The sequence below is a fragment of the Oncorhynchus masou genome, chromosome 3, assembly GCF_036934945.1.
Source record: "Oncorhynchus masou masou isolate Uvic2021 chromosome 3, UVic_Omas_1.1, whole genome shotgun sequence".
Classification (NCBI taxonomy): Eukaryota; Metazoa; Chordata; class Actinopteri; order Salmoniformes; family Salmonidae; genus Oncorhynchus; species Oncorhynchus masou.
In genome coordinates, this window is record NC_088214.1 from 32,718,745 (window position 1) to 32,740,289 (window position 21,545).

The 21,545-nt window shown below is 43.6% G+C and overlaps 1 protein-coding gene across 1 annotated transcript in view; it reads left to right on the forward strand.

The window, feature by feature from the left end:
• Window positions 1–21,545, forward strand: part of LOC135514833 (partitioning defective 3 homolog) — a 250,086-nt gene that overhangs the window by 183,847 nt on the left and 44,694 nt on the right. Inside the window, 2 exon segments of the mRNA XM_064938485.1 lie at window positions 1,474–1,581; window positions 7,243–7,491. Coding sequence (XP_064794557.1) covers window positions 1,474–1,581; window positions 7,243–7,491 — 357 coding nt within the window.

A 21,545-nucleotide genomic window follows, 5' to 3' on the forward strand; every position in this document is an offset into this window, starting at 1 on the left:
GCGTCACTACAGACACCCTGGTTCAAATCCAGGCTGTATCACAACCGGCTGTGATTGGGAGTCCCATAGGGCGGTGCACAACTGGCCCAGCGTCGTCCGGGTTCGGCCGGTGTAGTCCGTCTTTGTAAATGAGAATTAGTTCTTAACTGACTTGCCTTGTTAAATAAAGGTTACACATACCTGTTGAGATGAGTTTGAAATACATGACTGGTCCTGACTGGTCCCTAGCATTTGATATCAAAACATCATGGAATCTTCTCGTGGGCGTTCTAAGAGATTCGGAAATAAACGCCTCCTCAAATATTTGTCTTTCTCTCACGACACTTTCGCTTCTCACTTTGTTTTGCGTTGTCAACAGAGCCCTTGAACTTGTTAATTTCCCAGTCGCTTGCTTCTTTCACGAAAATAACCTCTTGTCAAATCCCCATCTTATAAGTGGTGTAGAAGTCGGAAGAGGATAGGAGGGTTCTGTGCTTAACTGTACACAGCATATTGAATGCCCCTCTGTCATGATGAATGTTCTGATCTCTGAAAGTTTCACTAGTTCTTCCTGCCAGTCTTTCTGAAGGAGACTGGGGGGGGGGGTCTCAAACGGCTCCCTATTCCCTATATATAGTTCACTACACTTGACCAGTGCCCATAGGGGCTCTGGTCAAAGTAGTGCACTATATACTGTATATAATAGGGTGCCATTTGGGACGTGGCTGGTGATTTTTAAGGAGATTTAATGGAAGTCACCGGAGTGGAAAGAGAAACTGTCACCCGCTGTCTCTGTGATAGATTGGGCTGCACTTCATATTAACACTTTTTCAACGGCTTTATGCTACATTTGAGGCCATTTGTTGATCAATTTATCAGGTAATGGACTTCCCCCTTCGGTCTTTCCCGCTCACCCCCCCCCCCTCTCTCTCTCTCGCACCCTCTCTCTCCTTTCGTTATCTCTCTCGGTCACTCACTCTCTCTTGCTCCTTTAGTTTGTTCTATATATCTCTCTATCTCTCTGTGTGTGCTGAGAAGTTCTTGGTTTTCCTCATAGCTGATTAAACTCAACTCTCTGCAGGCCAATTTCCCTCTGAATAAGCCTAGGTCCATCATATAAATAAGGTCTGCAAAGTAATTTAATCAACAGGGTGCCTTTTTATGTGGAGTCAATCAAGCTGAAATATAATTTCAAGTAGTTCCCATTTGGTTTAGTACTATTTCCCTTCCCATGAATATAATTACTTTGATGGGCTATGGTAATATGATCTTGTCTCCTGTCAACGTCAGACCTGATCACAGGCAAACTCAGTCAAGTACAATTTAAAAGCAAAATATTTGATGGCATGTTTGTTAGAAGGGAGTTGGAGAGTTGATCGCCATTAGTAATTTATACGATTTTTTTGGGGGTCTGTCAAATTGCACCCTGTTCCCTATATAGTATGCTGCTTTTAACCAGGGGTGCACTCTTTGTCCGCTGCCCCAATGTTTCAGGTTTGGAAAACACCGCAAGGACGGAGAGAAACTAGAGCGCAAAGGGAGGCTGGAGGAGCTGCAAGCCTCAGAAGAAGAGACACTGAGGATGAAACTAGAACAGGAGAGGTGAGTGTCTGTATGTCTGTCTATAGAGAGACACTCACACAGTGTTGCTCTGGGACTGGGATTTGATCCCACACACACACACACACACTAGTGTGTATGTGCTGAAAGGCATTGGTGCCAACCCCAGGCTACGAGCTACACACTGCCGAATGAAGGAGGTGGCTGGTGGGGGATGTGACAGTAATTTGGGCACCAGACTGTAAATGCCAAAGCTATTACTACACACACACACACACACATATATACACACTACAACACTATGTTTAATTAATTCCTCTGCTTGTGTTTTCGGGGCATGATAACTCCGTAATGGCATTCAAGTCTTATTTTTCACAATATTAGAATTTTTATCTCATCGTTCCTCGACAGTTCAGATTGTGGTTTTGAGGGCAATTATTCACATTATGAAAGTTACATACGCAAAAAAATGTTGAGTAGTAACTGGTTTGACAATAAGCAACTGAAAATTGTGATCTCACCTATTTTTTAAATGTTCCTGTACGACTGTGCTGTTTCCGCTCCAAGACTATTGCAGTTGGGACACAACCATGGATTCCTCAAAAGCAAAACTTTTGTTCTTGCAGTGCTTCGCTATTGTCTCCTTACCGTGAATCACACTAATAGGATATTGCGCGAGACACTGCTATCACTGTAATGTACCATTGATGCAAAACAAAACTGAAGCTGAGGCTAGCTTGTCAGTCACACAGGTTGCGGTCCCCTGCTCAAACGTTGCTGACCCATGCCTGGTCTTACAACGCTTGGATAGGTGTTTTGGGTATCAGCTTACCACATCAAATGCTATAGAAATCTGCTGCCCAACGCCACAGTCTCTCACGTGGAACACAACCATTGGTTGATGCGTGCAAAGTCTGAGCAGAGGAACACGACCAATGTCTTCTGTTTCCACCCAGAGCTGTAGGGATGTCAGAGGTCTGCGTTATTAGGACACCTCGCTGACAGAGCCTGCTCTGCTTGCCCTGGCAATGACCCTCGTCCTTTTCTGTGATCCCACGGGTCAACTAATAGCTACATCCACACACAGACTAGAGGCAGGGGTTTGCGTCCCAAATGGCACCCCATTCCCTAAATAGTGGGCCCTGGTCAAAAGCAGTGCACTCTATAGGGAATGTGGTGCCATTTGGGACGTGGGACAAAGAAGAGAGAGAGGGTGTGTTTGGTTGGCGCTTGATTTACACCACCCGACTGAAGCACTGAGTGTTTCCTTTGATTTACCCTCTATTGAAGGAGGAGTGAAAGGTTTGGGGGCAATCTGTGACAACATGAGAGCTTCTTTTCAAGCCCAGATATCTCAAGCCCTGACTGCGGGGTAGCAATCATAACATTCATCACGGCACACTTCGATTTGTACGTACCATGTCATTACCACGCTGTCATTACCGCGCTGTCCTTACTGTGATGCACAGCCAATCACTTGGACATGGAGACCAAATCAAAGGAACTGTCATTATGAAATCACGCCATCGACAATATGGCTCTCTCTGCTTCGGGCTCTCTCTGCTTCGGGCTCTCGACTAATAAGTGTCGAAAATTGTGGATTCAGAAAGGAATAAGGGGAATGGATGCACTTGTTATGTAGATCATAAGTCAATACTATACTTCTGCTATTGATCTTGGCATGAAGGACTGAGAAGTGAGACTACCAAAAAGGATTATGATCAAACCACTTGTAACTTGTGTAAATAAATAGGACTTGACTTGATAGAGAATCATCATCATCTGCCAATCTGGCCAATATTGAAGGTATGTCTCCCTTACTGTGTTATATTGGTCTCTGCATTAGGCACACCAATGGAACATTTCTGATCACATTCATTACTGATCTCTAGATTGATCTCTAGGTACAGTCCATATGGGTATATCTCTTTATTTAAAAAAATAATAATAATTTAACGAGGCAAGTCAGTTAAGATCAAATTCTTATTCATAATGACGGCCTACCGGGGAACTACCTTGTTCAGGGGCAGAACGACAGATTTTTACCTTGTCAGCTCGGGGATTCGATCCTGCAACCTTTCGGTTACTGGCCCAACGCTCTAACCACTAGGCTACATGCCTCTAACCACTAGGCTACCTGCCGGCCCATCAGTCATGCTGCTTCATTCCTGGTCCTGATGAAACCCTTGTATTCCCAGTGTGCTAACTACCTACACACCCTCCATCCCTCTCTCTCTCTCTCTCTCTACAAACCATTACCTGGTGAACACTACGGTAGTCATTTTAACTGCATGGAGGGAGTACCTCACCAAGCACATAATTACAGTTTTGCCAATTATCAGCCTTTCAACTTGCAATTATCATCCCCTCGCTTCTCTCTGGGCCTCTTTACTGCCGGGAACGAGGGAAAGAGAAGGGAGGACAGACAGCCTTTCCTCATCTAGCACTCAGCTGGGAAATCTACATATGCCCCAAGAAATGTGCATTAAGCCACATAATGAAATAATACGTCAAGGTTTCCCATTTAAGTGTGAAATGAAATAAAGTCATTATAGGTGAAAATATTTATCCAAAAAGGCAATGATATTTCCCTGGTGAGATTGAAAAGACATCACAGATTCCAGGCCGTCGCTGAGTTGAGTCGACTGAACCATCTTTAGAATATGTTGAGGGTTCTCTTAATGGAAACAAATGCCTCTTATAAAGATGTTAGCACTGCAGCCTGCCCTGAGTGCAGACACCAGCTAAAGCTTGTTTGTAGACTCAGCGAATATCTATATTACCAGAAGGAAACGGGTCCTTCAGAGACCTAGCTTTAAACCGTGGGAAAACCAAGGTTTGTGTTGGGGGTGTTTAGTCGGCTACTGATGGTAAGCACGGTGCTGCTGATAAGATAAGAGCAGACATGGCAATCTGCTCCCTCGCTTTGTTTGGCTCAGCAGCCTTTCCATTGAGAGGAGGTGGAGGGGTCGACCAATGCTATTTCCTACGCAGGCTATAGCTCGAGCGACCGACTGTGAATTGGATCCTTACAAAAGCAGCTGCCTTGGCATGAAAGGCGGTACAGTGTCAATACCTACGTCGTCTAAACAAATAACACTGCTACAGCAGAGCCTCCTTAAATGCCACCTCTGTTTACTTGCTACCACAGAAAATGCAGCATATTCTCAACCACCCTTCAATGAGATATTCTATCTCGATGAGGCCAAGTGCCAACAGGGGTCATAAGCCTGGGGGCCAGCCAGGAAGAAGGGCTGATCAACCATTGGACCAAACAATGGTCTCAGCCCTGACATGTTTCTGTGAGGAAACCCTCAGAGGTCTTAATGATTGGCCTTGATGAGAGATGGAAACATCTGTACTTGGCATAGGGGGGGGGGGGCATCAGAACCAGGGATGATGAGTGGCCTTTCCTCAGCGTCCACACATAACAATGTGCCATTGTGTCCACTGTGTAATGATAATGTCCCTTGGTGGCAACTGACAGCTACACAATAATGATAGAACATGCTGGAAGAAAGGAAACTCAGATGGAAGGTCCTGTGGGATAAGCGACACATAATCCTGTGACGTAAAATCTGATCACTTTATATTCCAGACAGTTGATTCACCAGACAAATGCTTGCCTGTGTCTGTGTCCCAAATGGTACTATATTCCCTATATAGTGTGCTACATTTGACCAGGCCACGTGTACTATATAGGGAATAGGGTGCCGTTTGGACGGCACAAAACAATTAGGTTTTTCTGTCTATCTGTGAAATGCAGGCCCTGGTCCCTGACCCTCACCTGAGTAAATTCATCCACTCAGTCAATCAGAGGTAGATTTTCTCTGGCCTCTGGCCTTGACCAATCAATATGTGTTTTGCCGGAGGAATTGTAACTCTCAACTGGTCCTTGGAAAAGGAACTCTGCCATTATAGATCAGACATTGATTAGGTAGAAGTTTCTGCCTCTCCACCTTTTCCCAGGGTACCCTAAACCTCCACAGATTGTCTAAGTACTTCATTGCAGTCGTGGAAGCTTTCCACTAGAAGAGGGTTTATTAAAAGACATCTTAAGTGTTCTAGAGAGGGGAGCAGCTGCCTGTGAACTTAGAATGTGAACATAGGGTTTGCATCTCAAATGGCACTCTGTTCCCTGTATAGGGCTCTGGACTAGGGTGAAGTATATATAAAGTATTCAGACCCCTTGACTTCTTCCACATTTTGTAACGTTACAGGTTTATTCTGAAATTGATTACCTTGTTTTTTTACCCCTCATCAATCGACACACATCCCATAATGACAAAGCAAAAATAGGTTTATAGAATTTTTTTGCAATTTTAATACAAATAAAAAATGGAAATTACACATTTACATAAGTATTCAGACACTTTACTCAGTACTTTGTTGAAGTTGAAGCACCTTTGGCAGTGATTATAGTATCATGTCTTCTTGGGTATGACGCTATAATCTTGGCACACTTGTGTTTGGGGATTTTCTCCCATTCTTCTCTGCAGATCCTCTCAAGCTCGTTGCTGCACAGCTATTTTCAGGTCTCTCCAGATTTGGTCGATCGGGTTCAAGTCTGGGCTCTGGCTGGGCCACTCAAGGACATTGAGACTTGTCCCGAAGCCTCTCCTGCATTGTCTTGGCTGTGTGCTTAGGGTCATTGTCCTGTTGGAAGGTGATCCTTTGCCCCAGTCTGAGCAGGTTTTCATCAAGGATCTCTAGACTTTGCTTCGTTCATTTTGCCTCGATCTTGACTAGTGTCCCAGTCCCTGCTTCTGAAAAACATCCCCACAGCATGATGCTGCCACCACCATGCTTCACCGTAGGGATGGTGCCGGGTTTCCTCCAGACGTGACACTTGGCATTCAGGCCAATGAGTTCAATATCTTGGTTTCATCAGACCAGAGAATCTTGTTTCTCATGGTTTGAGAGTCTTTAGGTGCCTTTTGGCAAACTCCAAGCAGGTTGTCATGTGCCTTTTTAACTGAGGAGTGTCTTCCGTCTGGCCATTCTACCACCAAGGCCTGATTGGTGGAGTGCTGCAGAGATGGTTGTCCTTCTAGAAGTTTCTCCCATCTCCACAGAGGAACTCTGGAGCTCTGTCAGTGACCATCAGGTTCTTGATTACTTTCCTGACCAAGGCCCTTCTCCCCCAATTGCTCAGTTTGGCCGGGCGGCCAGCTCTAGGAAGTGCCTCGACACAATCCTGTCTCGGAGCTCTGCTGACAATACCGTTGACCTCATGGCTTGGTTTTTGCTCTGACGTGCACTGTCAACTGTGGGACCTTTTATAGAAAGGTGTGTGCCTTTCCAAATGATGTCCAATCAATAGAATTTACCACAGGTGGACTCCAATCAAGTTGTAGAAACATCTCAACAATGATCAGTGGAAACAGGATGCATCAGAGTTCAATTTTGAGTCTCATAGCAAAGGGTCTGAATGCGCATGTAAATAAGGTATTTCTGTTTATTATTTTGAATACATTTGCAAAATTTTCTAAAACGGTTTTTGCTTTGTCATTGAGGTATTGTGTGTAGATTGCTTAGGATTTTATATTTTTTATTCATTTTAGAATAAGTCTGTAACGTAACAAAATGAGGGGGGGAAATCAAGGGGTCTGAATACTTTCCGTGGGCACTGTATGCTGCCATTGGGGATGCATCCACAGTTTTCTTTTTGAGGAATCAATGATGAAACATTCTTTCCTCCAGGATCCAGGCTAAGACCCGGGAGCTGCGGGAGCGCCAGGCACGGGAGAGGGACTATGCTGAGATCCTAGATGTCAACCTGAGCCGAGACGAGGAGCACCCCTACGCAGGCATCGGGCCCCTGGACACGTCCCTGGACAGCGGGCACAGCCGGCCCCAGAGCCCCCGAGACAACCACCATCAAGATTCCTCCCTGTACACACAAGTCGGCAAAACCCGCAATGCAAATGGACGCCCTCCCTCCGCTGACAGGTAGGGGCTCGAGGGTCTATCCCACGCTATGAGGAGCAGATCTGAGTTCAAATTCTATTTAGAGTTGTTCAAATACTTTGGCCATTGGCTCTAGCCTGCCAGGAGTGCCAGATTGGGCAGAGGTTGCCATTGTGAGACTATTATATTGGTCCATTAACCCAGGCATGCTCGGGTAAAGTATTTGAAATGATTTAAAATACTATTTGAACCCAGGTCTGATGAAATGAAGAGTGGTAATAATATCAAGCACTATTAAGTAGCACTTCTGCATGGCAGTTTGGTTTTATACTTGTGTTATAGACAGACCATCATGTAAAGATGGAATCTGCAGTATGGGGCACGGCGCCACTGGCAGCCCAACCACTGTTGTTTTTGTCGCCGAGATGAGAAGTGTCTCACAAAATGTTTGTTTTTTTTTTAAAGTCAGTACATATTGTGCTCTGCTATCACGCCTGCAGTGATTGCCAAGGGGGAAAACAGTGGTCATGGTTTGCAGTAACTTCTTTGGTGTTGTAATATCGCAAACGGACGTGGCTGTTTCACCATTATGGATTCCAACTTCAAGCCTCTGAGGTGTTGAACTCTTTCCTGAGAGAATAGTGCCTTGCCGTGCCTGAGTAATGCTAGGAGAAACACTGTTGCGCATACAGCACCTCCACATCTTTACGCTGCGTCACTCACGTTCATCTATAAGTCTTCTATATCCTAGCACTGAGTAGCTACAGTATCGGAGGCTGATATACTCTGACTTGTCTTCGTCCAGCCATCAAATCTCACCCCAGGAAAACAAGTGCAGGTCGTTAAATGTCACCACTCTACCGACTGGGACTCACTGGTGATTACCTTGTTCCTGGGGGGTAAGGAAGGCAGCATTTCTACATTTTCTCTTATGCTCTTCTGATCTACTTCCCCCGTCTCTTACATGTTCATGTCATAGGATGCGTCCCAAATGCCACCCTATTTCCTACATAGATTGCTTCGGCATTTTTAGGGAATAGGCACTACTTGGGCCCTAGTCAAAAGTAGTGCACTTAATAGGGATAAAGGTGTACTTTGAGATGCAAACATAGAGAAACATATCCTCAGGCTGACTGTTCACTTTCCTTTGGGATTGGCTGTCTGTCAATCATCTCACACCATTCCCAAGACTGACTTCAACTTTCAACTGTATTGTCCCTGAGGAAATTGGTTTCGCAGCAATGGTCATACATGAAATACATCAAATCGTATATTGACAAATCTTTATTCCTACTATGTTATTCATTCATAGTCAGTGTCCCTGTGATGCCATAGTGAACACAGGGGCCACTGCAGTGACAGTGCTTTACATCACACTAAAGGCTGTGACGAGAAACCATAAGCCCGTAGGCCCTCTATCTACAGCAAATGGCACCCTATTCCCTATGTAGTGCACTACTTTTGACCAGATCCCTATGTGCCCCAGTGCCATTTAAGCCGAAGCCTCAGTATTCCACTGTAGAATTGTATGGCCTGGAGCACAGTACAGACGAATAACCTGGGATGAATACAGTTATCCTGGGTGTTATTTCACATCCCTCTACTCAGATGTGTGTAGATGTATTAATACTGTATGTAGTATTGATGTATAATTCATTGTGCTGCCGCAGTGTAAAGGTTTGGATTATAGTTCTAGAGAGGGGATGTGTGAAGAAGGAATGAATAGCGTTGCCATGCACTGCGGCTGTTAAGAGACGAGCAATACCACGGAGCACTCGTTCAATAAACATAGTCTGGGACGTCGTGCGTGTTCATGACCCCGTTGCATCAGAACCACTGGCGCAATCTGTTTCATCTTTGCTTGTGTTTGGCTCTTCGGTGCTACTTCAGCATTATGTCGGGTCACAGGTGGTAATGGTATTGTTTTTTTGTTTTTTAGAGCGGACATTGTTTTGTTGTGCTGTGCATCTCTTGGGGGGGAGATGAGGTTTGTGAAAGACTTGCCCCTCCCCCTGAAGACATTAATCATAAGCAGATGTATCATCACAAACCTTTATTAGAAATGTGTCCACGTCCCAAATGCCACCCTATTCTCTATATGGTGCACTACTTTTGCCCAAGAGCCCTGATCAGAAGTAGTGCACTATCTAGTGAATAGGGTGCCATTTTGAACGCAAGATTGATATGATTTCTGAAAATCATTATTCCCTTGGAAAGCGTTTGGAAATAATGCCACTGCGAAGTAGAGGCACAGTGTATTACGCCATGGGAATTTTTAGAAGTAGAGTATTTGATTTGATTGCCAAATATTTTTTATTGCAAGTTGAAAATGTATGAGTTGGACTACTTTCCTGTTTCTTTATAGGGATTTATATGTTGTCAGTTCAACTTGATTACTGTACACGTCAAGCAGAACTGGTGCGATAGAATTCGTGTTTATATATGTTACTCAATACTGGGCAACATTTACTTAAGATTTAAACAAGCGTTTGCGTCAGTAACTTTCTGTTGAAAATTGGTACATGTAACAATAAACACATCTAAGATGTTAGGGTTTTTGCGTCGACCTCAAACTATAAGAAAAGACACCTCGGGGGAGGTTGTTATACTAACTGGAGAAAACCAGGAAGTGTGTTTCCTTCAGGACTTCTACACAGAGCAGGGAGTTTATTAACAGCCCACCATAGGAGGGAGAGGTGGGAGCCCTGTAGCTTTTCCCAAGTCAAGTAGCAGGAATGTTTGTCATTAAGGTCCTGTATGGCAGTAAGGACTGATATAAGAGCTTTGCTGCTGTGGCCATTATACACAGAACAGGAAGCTGAAAGGGAGAAAGAAAGAGTTCTGCCGGGGAAAGGAGAGCATTACATGCCTTGGTAGCTTGTGCACAGGCAGAATCGTCTTTGGTGAGCCTGAAGGCGTCAGCATGCTTCAGTTCGGCTGGAGGCTAACTGAGCAAGTGTGCTCGTATACTCCCTTAAAAGACCTTCGCTTGAAAATGAAAAAAAGAAAAGTGTCAATAGTACCGTTTGTCTGTTTTTCAGACGCCGTAGCCAATATACACTTCCTCAAAATAGTCCGAAATAACTCAAGTCTGTCACTCATTTTGACGTTTTTGCCAAGAGGATCTTAGTTTCAATTTTACATCTTCGATGTTTGGACCAATATTTCTCAATAAATAAATGTGCATGAAAACAAGTAGTCTCTCATTGAATGATACACTTTATTAAAGAATCCCTACTACTGACCAATCATCGACGAAGGGGCATAGACTTCGGCTTGCCTCCAGAATAAATGTTTTGTGCCAAAAAATCCAAGTCCAAAACGAACAAAAATGTCACACAGTCGGCATAATGCACTACATGGCCAAAAGTATGTGAACATGTGCTCGTTGAACATCTCATTTCAAGATCATGGGCATTAATAAGGAGTTGATTTCCACTCAATGTTGGAACATTGTTGCAGGGACTTGCTTCCATTCAGCCACAAGAACATTAGTGAGGTTGGACACTGATGTTTGGCTATCAGGCCTGGAACGCAGTTTGCGTTCCAATTCATCCCAAAAGGTGTTCGATGAGGTTGAGATCAGGGCTGTGTGCAGGCCAGTCGTTTTTCCACACCGATCTTGACAAACCATTTCTGTATGGACCTCACTTTGTGCATTGGGTCATTGTCATGCTGAAACAGGAAAGGGCCTTCCCCAAACTGTTTCCACAAAGTCGAAGCATAGAATCATCAAGAATGTCATTGTATGCTGTAGCGTTAATTAAGAGTTACCTTCACTCAGGGAGCCTAGCCCGCACCCTGAAAAACAGCCCCAGAAGGTTATTCCTCCTCCACCAAACTTTACAGTTGGCACTATGCATTCAGGCAGGTAGCGATCTCCTGCCATCCGCCAAACCCAAATTCTTCCGTTGGACTGCCAGGTGGTGAAGCGTGATTCATCAACAAACAATTATTGTGCTGACGTTGCTTCCAGAGGCAGTTCGGTAGTGTGCGCTTCAGCACTCGGCAGTCATGTTCCATCAGGTTGTGTGGCCTACCACTTTGCTCCTGAGCCAATGTTGCTTTTAGACGGTTCCACTTCACAATAACAGCACTTACAGTTGACCCGAGGCAGCTCTAGCAGGGCAGACATTTGACGAACTGACTTGTTGGGAAGGTGGCATCCTATGATGGTGCCACGTTGAAAATCCCTGAGCTCTTCAGTACGGGCCATTCCACTGCCAATGTGTGTCTGTGGATATTGCATAGCCTTGTGCTCGATTTTATACACCTGTCAGCAATAGGTGTGGCTGAAATAACCAAATCCACCAATCCCGAAGGGGCTTCCACACTCTACCAAACTGTTTCGGCTGAAAATCATGCGAACGCCTTTAACCCAAATGACACCCTATTCCCTAAGTAGTGCACTACCTTTGACCATATCTCTATGCCCCAAGTATAACTTCTACTATGTAGTTCAGGGCTAATGTCATAAAAGAGATGAAGTAATGGATATGACCCGCAGTATGTGACCGACTCATGTCCACGGTCCTATAGTATTTACGGTATGTGTTATTATTATCATACCTTGCTCTACCAGGGGGGGGGGGTGCTGTCTGAACTGCCCTAGTCTGTCTCAAAATGAGAGAGACGGAATATTCTTTTTAATTCCTCTCAGAGCTATAAAATCTCCCAGCGCCCTTTTGGCCGTTTGACTGAGAAGGAAAACAAACCTGCAGCTGCATAAATATACAGCGGAATTCATTTTCTAATTGCCTTCGCTTTCAAAACTATGGCCCATCAGAAATTTCAATTTAACTGTGCAGCGTAAAATGAGTCTGCCAGAAGCTTCATGAAACCCAGGGGAGAAGTCAGCCATTTCCTCCACCCTGAGAGCCATGACTGACTTCTGTCAACTTAATCATACTGCGGAATGACAGCACCATTCCCTCCACCCAGCTCTAAAACTACTTGCACGTCGTTAACCATTTGTTTACACTTTCTTCAGTCGTTTTACAGCACCTCATTGGCTAGCTAGCTAACAACCTGGTGACTTGACCAGTGTATCCAAACATTTGGTGGCCTAGAAAGAAAGGGAAGAGGATATCTTGTTCATGAGATCAATGATCCTAGTGATGAATTCATGACGGATATCTTGCATGTCATCACAAACCGTACGTTTTTAAAGAGAGCGTGTACAATTTTCAATGTAAATGCATCGCAATTGGAAAGTAGTGCTTTTACACAATGTAGAAATGATAATAAACCACAAATGACTTGGTACTGGTACCCTGTGTATATAGCTAGGTTATCGTTACTCATTGTGTATATATTCCTGGTGTTGTTATTTTCCCTCCATCCTGACTGGTCTCCCAGTCCCTGCTTCGGAAAAACATCCCCACAGCATGATGCTCCCACCACCATGCTTCATTGTAGAGATGGTACCAGGTTTCCTCCAGATGTGACACTTGGCATTCAGGCCAAAGAGTTCAATCTTGGTTTCATCAGACCAGAGAATCTTGTTTCTCATGGTCTGAGTCCTGTAGATTCCTTTTTTTGTCAAACTCCAAGCGGGCTGTCATGTGCCTTTACAGAGGAGTGGCTTCCATCTCATAGAAAAGGGTCTGAATACTTATGTAAATAAGGTATTTCTGTTTTTATTTTTAATACATTTGCAAACATTTCCAAAAACCTGTTTTCGCTTTGTCAATATGGGTTATTGTGTTTCGATTGAGATGTATTATTTTTAATTTAATCAATTTTAGAATAAGGCTGTAACATAACAAAATGTGGAACAAGTCCAGATGTTTGAATACTTTCTGAATGGACTGTAGGCGGTATCTCAATCCATAATATAAATCGTCATTTCTGGCGCTCCTAAATGTCATGTGGTGCTCCTAACTTTTAAATTGGGAGCACCAGTGCTACCAATGGAACGTTTTAATTTAGAGCCCTGGTTGCGACATCGTTGAAACAGCATTGAGCTTTTTGTGGAGTTTACAGGCTTTGGTACTGTGTTATACTGTGATTATGCAACTCGGCTGGGTTCATATGGGCAGCCTTGTAACAGTATTTATGGAGAGAGCAAGTGAAAGAAAATGATTTATGTTGAAATTGGGTTTATCGTGCTGTAATTGGTCTTTTTAAGGGCATTTCTATGTTTATTGCGTTGGTGGTGTCGTAGCTGTAGCTTTAAGTTAAGAATACTCTCTCCCTCTCTCTCTCGCTCTCTCTCTGTGGGCTAGTCCATCATGGTCCTCTGCCAAATTTCATAACCTCTCCTGGATATTGTGGTTGGTCCGACTTGCCCTCTCCGTCTGTAACCTTTTCCCACAATTACTGTGTATATTTCACAAGGTCTTGAGTTAACGTTGGACATCTGGTAACATTTGTCATAATCCTGTGACTCCTAAGCCCCCAGATAGACTGCTAATAGAATGTCACAGAGGACTTCATGCTCTGTTCTAGCCTACTTGGCAACAGTGGTGTCGGCCATCACTATAGTCCCTGTCGGTATTTGCGTATTAATAAGGGATTCTACGGCCACAAATTGGGGAAAACCAACATTCTTTCCCATTGACCCCCATTGTAAAAGAGGCAACTTTTTTTTTGTACAAAACATAACAAAAAGCTGATGTGTTGGACAAAAAATCTCAACCTTCGGTTCGCAGCGCTCCCACGTATAGGAAATAGAGCCTGCGAGATAAGCCCTGTGGCTCGGTGTGAGAAATGTGGGGACGTGGTGTCCTGGTATGGCTGCACGAAGCTAGCTATGTGTGTGGAAAACATTTCATCACGTGTACGACATTTTACTTGTGTTGTACAGTCCGTTTGTAATTCCACTCTCTACTTGTAACAGTATAGTCGGTTTGTTTGTGTTGTAGGTCTTGGGGAACACAAGTGGCTGCTAGCATCGTCATGAAAAGGGGCATGAGGGAAGCCCTAAAATATTACGTTTGAGAATGCTAGGGAGCAGGCAATGTTTTAAAAGGAAGCTTTATACATGTTGTGCTTTAATTAAATTTAGTTTTGTAATTGACTAAAGCAAGCATGCATCAAGAAAACGTTTGAAAAGGTCCAGTTTATGCTGTGAGCCAATGGGGTAACCTTGGTAACCACCGGTTGTTTTCCCCAGGCTGGCAGGGTTGCGACGTTCTACCTGATACTGACTAGGTCTATTCTAGAGACTACTTTAGTGAGAACCACAGAGCATTGGGAGAATTCACTTGAAAGGGCCATTCTGGGATTCAAACAACGAAGTGGTCATCCTGGCACGTTTTTCAGTAAACAGCTGAGTGATGGAGCTGGAGAAATTGAACAACTCAAATCTTCAATTCAAATCTTAGATCATCCACGAGATCCAAAAAATACCCCCAACCCAAAAATGGATGTACCAATCCCCGATTTTCCCTTGAACATGTTTAAGATTAGTAAGCGTGTTCTTTTCTTGATGTATATATCGTGAATGCACACATGCAGTGTTCCATCACATGATGGAGGGTAAAACAAGTTAATTAACTCCTGTATCTGTATTGTTTCATCCCCCTCTAGGAGAATAGAGACCTGGGTTGAATGCTCCCTCTGTGGGATTTCATGTGATTTGATTCCCCAGCTCTGAGGCTGTTATTATTAAATCTGCTCCATTATATTCATTTAGGCCTGTAAGAAAAAGCCCTCCGCTCCAAAGGAACATATCGGTCACATCGTATCACAAACGCACAAGAAGATATGAAACAGCTAGCCAAGCAGCGTCTCTGAGTCTACTTCCCAAATGCCACTCTATTCCATATAGGGCTCTGGTTAAAAGTAGTGCACTATATAGGAAATAAGGTGCCATTTAGGACACACGATGAGTTTCTGGAGCTACAGTGAGTGACATCACACCACAGGGGGTCGCGTCAACCTTGTTCGGTCTACTGGTTTGCAGATGAATAGAAAAGGCAATTGAATGTGGGCCCACTCAGGATTGTGTGTGTGTGTGTGTATGCATGTACCAGAGGGCAATTAATTCCCACATTCAGTGTGAGTAAACACACGGCTAATCCCCCTCCATTCAGGCAGAGGGCTTTCAGATACCCAGCAGGAATCACACACACTCCCACACACACACATAAACATAGTCATATGCACGGCAGATTCAGCAACATACGATGTTGACACAAAAAATATTGGTTTCAAGGAAAGGAGAATGGTTAAAATAGTAAGATGATAATGTGTTGGGATAGAAACACCTCTGCAAGATAGAGGAAGTGCTGTTCTGAAAGAACAGATTGAATAACATACACAAAAACTCAAAAACCAGGCCAGATATATCAGACTTGCATCAGTTAGTTAATCCACCTTTCCATCCACATATGTATATGTGATAAACCCTAATCCTGTGTTTGACCTCTTGCTAATATCTTGATCTGCTTTACAGATTTCCATTTCTGCTTTTTAGATGCAGTGGTTACGTCCCAAATGGCACCCTATTCCCTATATAATGCACTACTTTTTACCCATAGGCCCATTTGGTCAAATGTGTGCATTATACAGGGTGCCCTTTGGGATGGAGCCCTTTGGGATGGAGCCTGAGTTTCTCAAGCTGCTTTGTAGATATGTAATTCTTTAGTATAGTAGATGGATTACCGGACTCGTCACTAACAGTTTATTACAGGGTGTTTATTCAATATTCAATAAACCATTATGTAATATGTTACTGTTGGTTAAATATGTGGCTATAGATTTTAACGATCAACTACCGTGTCCCATCTGCTCCTCTCTGTGACGGAGTCATCTCTTATTTAATCTATAAGGAAGACATACTGTCCTGTTCTCTCCTTAATCCAGGGGTCCTGGCAACAACCTATGGGGCTTTGGTTTGGGGGAGGCAGTTAACTTGCCTAAAATTCCCAGGTTTTCCAGAATTCCTAATAGTAGGATTCCGGTATTCCTCCTTATTCCCCCCCACCCCTGATTCCGGGGTTCTTCCAAACCGAAAAGAAAAACTGGGAATTTTGTGAAAGTTATCTGAATTGGTCAACCCTAATCCTGCCTGAATGTGCCTCTATGCCTCTATGGCCATTGTCTTAGCCCCCTTTGGCTTTAGTCCCCTTTGCCTTCATTGGTTAGGTCGTTGGTGTTGTGTACAGCTCAATTCCAGTCAGTCAAGTAACAAAACATCCCTAAAACGTTTTTTATGCTCTTAGCTGCTTTGACAACTCTAAGGTTTTAAACTGAAAAGAGGGTTGCATGAATGTGAGTTGGATGTGGGATGAGGTGGGTGAGGATGTCAATAGGTTGAATAAGTGATATTAGTGGCAAATGGCTTCCTATGCCCTATATAGTGCACTACTTTTGGCCTGTAGTAGCACTTTATAGGGAATAGGTTGCCATTTGGGATGCAGCCTTTGCCTCCTATCCTTCCCTACGAGCATATGATAAGCCTCCAATCTCTTTACTGTATCTGTCTGCCTGTTTGTATGCTGGATTAGGATTACACCTGTTTATCACACACACACTGCATATATTGCCTCACTGAAACAAAATGGCGGAATACCATTGCAGAATGTATTCCTTCAATGTGCCCATGCATTTTGTAGCTTGTCTTTTCATCTAGAGGCTGCTCCATTTGTGAATAATGTGGCTAAATGTTCATGACCCTACCCAGAGAGACAGAACTCCTCTGGGGGTTGGTTTGCATCTGAACACACCAGACAACGGCACCAAACTGATTAGCAGAGAACCATAGAACCTGTGGCTGAGTCTGATACGCACACGCACACACACACTACAGGGCAGAGGAAATAGAGACAGGTCAGCACCGCAGATTCCAAATGATGGTAAATTGCCTGTTAAACGTATGCCTGGTCACTCAGGGACAGTTGGATGGCCGTCTAGCCGTCTGTTCTGCCTCGTATTGACCATGTCTGGTGTTTGTCAGAGTGATGTCATCCACTCTCCATCATATCTGGTGCCAGACTGGCGTAGTCCTGATTGGAGCTGAATCCCACCAACAGGGGCTTCTCCTTAGAGATGCATTACATTAGTGTTCTATTTAATTCTATGGGCTTCCCTCTGAGGTCACTGGTTGAAGCCTTGGTCTGTGACAAGCACGTAACCCTGGTAGTATAAATACAATCGTATCACAAAGTACAATATGTTTTTTTATCCAGCATAAACACTTAACATTCTTAGGTCCATCAACATCTGTAATGCACTTACATTGCATTACTGGTAAAAGAGCTTAGACAGCTGTTGCAGTGATTTACACAAACAGTATGTGCTTCACATGAACCTTTAATGGCGCTGGCCCCATGTATTTTTTACATAATTCCCTCCAGAAACTCCCCTTTGACCCCATCAGTTCTGGATCCATCCAGCTGAGAACTCTTTGACGTTTGGCTTGAGTTCTCCTGTGGACTGACTAGGTTCACTTTGCACACTACCACTGACCCTTTAACCCTGGCAGCATGCCGACCCACATTTACAGTGTTTCCCCTTTATACATATAGAAGCGGTGCCCCGCCACTACTCCAAAAAATATAATAGAGAAATTATATATATATATATATATATATATATATATATATATATATATAATTTTTCTATTATATTTTCTGGAGTAGTGGCAGGGCACCGCTTCTATATGTATATATATATAGTGCATTCAGAAAGTATTCAGATGCACCTGATGTGTGTAGAAACATCTCAAGGGTGATCAATGGAAACAGGATGCACCTGAGCTCAATTTCGAGTATCACAGCAATGGGTGTGAATACTTATGGAAATAAGGTATTTCTTTTTTAATTTTTTATACATTTGCAAAAATGTATTTAAAGAAATATTTAGCTTTCTCGTAATGGGGTATTGTGTGTAGACTGATGAGGAAACATTTTTATTTCATCAATTTTATAATAATATAATTTATGCCCGAATTGCGCTTTTTAAGATCAGAGTGACATTTTACAACATATATTTGTAGAATTTGATGCATTCCATAGTCTTTTGAGGTTAAATGTAGATGGGCAATCTCATGCTTCAGCCTATTTATTTAAAGCCACTATGCTTCATCAGTTGGGCTACTGGTTATAATGACTTTTAAAGGGAGCGTTTTATTTCAGATGGTGTCAACATAATTTAATTTCAATTACTTTTGATGTAGAATACCCTTTTAAAAAGTCACCCAAAGTGACCTCACTGTTGTTCTACAAACAAATCTCCCAGTTGGGTATGCCCCGGAGACGGCCTATGGGTGCTGGTCGAAAGTAGTGCACTATATAGGGAATTGGGTGCATGTTCTGCCCTACTCTTTCCTCCAGAACACAGAATTAGCTCACCTTAAATTGGGTTGTGTTATGGCATCAACTAGCTGGGGAGAGGAAAGGATTATAAACAATCTGATAAACTCTTCGATTAAAGACCTTTGAACTGTGGACTCCTGTTGCCAGGCAACACTACTGTACACATCTCAGAGGCCAGGCCATGCAGGGCTGTGGCTCATTTCTACTCACAAGGCCCCAGCTCCAGAACTGGGCTCAAATACTTGTTTTGCCCTGTTTATTGAGCTTGCCTGGAGAACTGGGACCAATGGAAAAGTCCCAAAAAGGGAAATCCTTGCTCACTTTCTAGGTAGGCTAAAGCAAACCCTGAAAGTATGTGATCGATTTCTAAAACAGCCAGGTCTGCTCTCCTCTCTGACTAGATGTCTGGACCTGATCATAGAGAGATAGTAGGAGGTGAACACAGGGTGTTTGATGGTGACACAATGTTGAATGTAGCTCTGTGTCCAATGCTTCGTTTAATTGCTCCCCTTTAATCAGGGACTGATTTAGATCTGGGACACCAGGTGGGTGCAATTAGTTATCAGGTAGAACAGAAAACCAGCAGGCTCTGGACCCCTGCCCTATATATTGAACTAGATCCCTATTGACCCTGGCCAAAAGCAGTGCACTATATACGCAATAGGGTGCCACTGGGGATGCATCCATAGTTTGGGACAGATAGCCTTTTGATGAACACTGTTCTGAGACTAGGAGTGGATGGATGGCTGTCATATTTAGCCACTCAGGAATGGCATTCTGACAGGGATGTGACCCCTGTTCAAGGTTAAGACCTTACTGACCTGTAATGTTATCATGAATATTATTTAAGGAAAGATTGGAAGATGATTACAGTTTAGTTGTAGTGGTAAACAAAAAAAAAGTGATAGATGTTAGATGCGACAGTACATTGAATACGTGTGAGTTAGTTAAACCGAGTTAAAAGACCCCATCTTGTTTTCACAATTTTTCCGATCACACCTCTCCCGATCTCATTGTGTATTCTCTCGCCGCCCACCCAGCCGTCAACGGCGTTCCATATGAATGTGTTTTGTGTGGTTGTTTATCCCTCCAACACACTGCGTAATCTTTCAAATGTTCTCTTCTTCCTACCGAGATACCTGGAGCGGCGGAGAGTAAGAAAAGCTTGCTCGATTAAATCACTCACACGCAGGCAGGTGGTGACAGTTTGGTCAGATCGCCAGCGAGAGAGACCATTATTATGCTAGAGACGGGCCCATTCCTACGTTGGCAGGCATCCCCCTTCATTCTCAATACGTCTCTCACATGAGAAGATGTCACATATGGGCTCCTAGATTATTAGATCAAAGTGGCTGTCACAAATGGCACACTATTCCCTATTTGGTGCACTACTTTTGGAAATAACATGCCGTTTGGGACGCAACCCGTGTGTGTGGAGACCCTGGGAAAAGGGAAGGGAAAAATGTATCTGAGGATGAAACGCACACTTTCATCAGCTGCTGTTGGCCGCAATTCCCGTCAACTGCAGGGGGAACCGTCTTGGTATTCCCTCAGAAACACAGGTAGGTAACACTCAATTATGTAAGCTAAGAGTTCTATTGGCTTTGCTCATCTCATCTTTTTATGTTTTGGTATTCAAACGTTCTGGTCAAAAGCGTCCCAAATGTTGGTTACGTTTCCCACCAACAAATATTACCAATTGCATCTACTACATTTTAACAACGGTAGTCTGACATTTATCGATTGTTTGAAGTGTGTTCACTAGTACAGTGCAGTAGCTTCCCGACTATTAAAATAAATTGAATTTGTCTCTGTTTGAAATGTTCTGAGAAGAGAATCACTGTGATGCCAACTAGTTAATCATTAATGAAAGGGCCTCTTTAAACGAACAGCCCGCTGAGTGTTCACTCTCTCTCTTCGCACCATGTGATGTCTACTGCCTTGTGGATCATATCAGCTGTGTCATGATGCCTCAGGGGAGCTCTGGGAAGGTAAAGCTTCTTTGTGTGATATTAGAGTTGATGCTATTAGTAAATTGTATATCAATCAAATGTATTTCCAAAGCCCTTTTTACATCAGCAGATTTCACAAAGTGCTTCTACAGACACCCAGACTAGAACCCCAAACAGCAAACAATGCAGATGTAGAAGCACGGTGGTTAGCGAAAAATACCAAGGAAGAAACCTAGAGCGGAACCATGCTCTGAGAGGGAGACCAGTCCTCTTCTGGCAGTACATGGCCAAGATGTTCAAACGTTCATAGATAACCAGCAGGGTCAAATAATAATTATCACAGTGGCTGTAGAGGGTGCAACAGGCCAGCGCCTCCAGAGTAAAGGTCAGTTGGTTTTTCATAGCCGAGCATTGAGTTCGAGACAGCAGGTGTGGTAGCGAGAGAGAGTCGAAAACGGCAGGTCCGGGACAATTAATACTGTTATTGATGGGACTGACTTGTATTCAAATCCCACTCTACTAGACTTGGATATGTACCTGGCACATGTGTATGATCCAATGGCTTGAATCCACACAATGCCTCCCATTTGCAGTGATACACCCGGAAACATTTCCTGCACTGCAGGGGGTTTACGCTTTCAGGATCTTTGGCTGATGTTTCAATTCCATGCTCAAGGATGCAGTTCAGCTTTGCCCAACCTGACTCTTAGCAGCTGTCATTCTGTGAATTCTGTCGTCAACATTTTTGGGCGCGCTGACACAATGATTGGCACACTGCTTGTACCAGTGTGGTGTGTAATGTTGTGGGCTGGATGCTAGAGAGGGCGTTGGGTAGTCGGGTAACATCAGTCGCCATAGAGAGGACCTCTATCGCAATTAG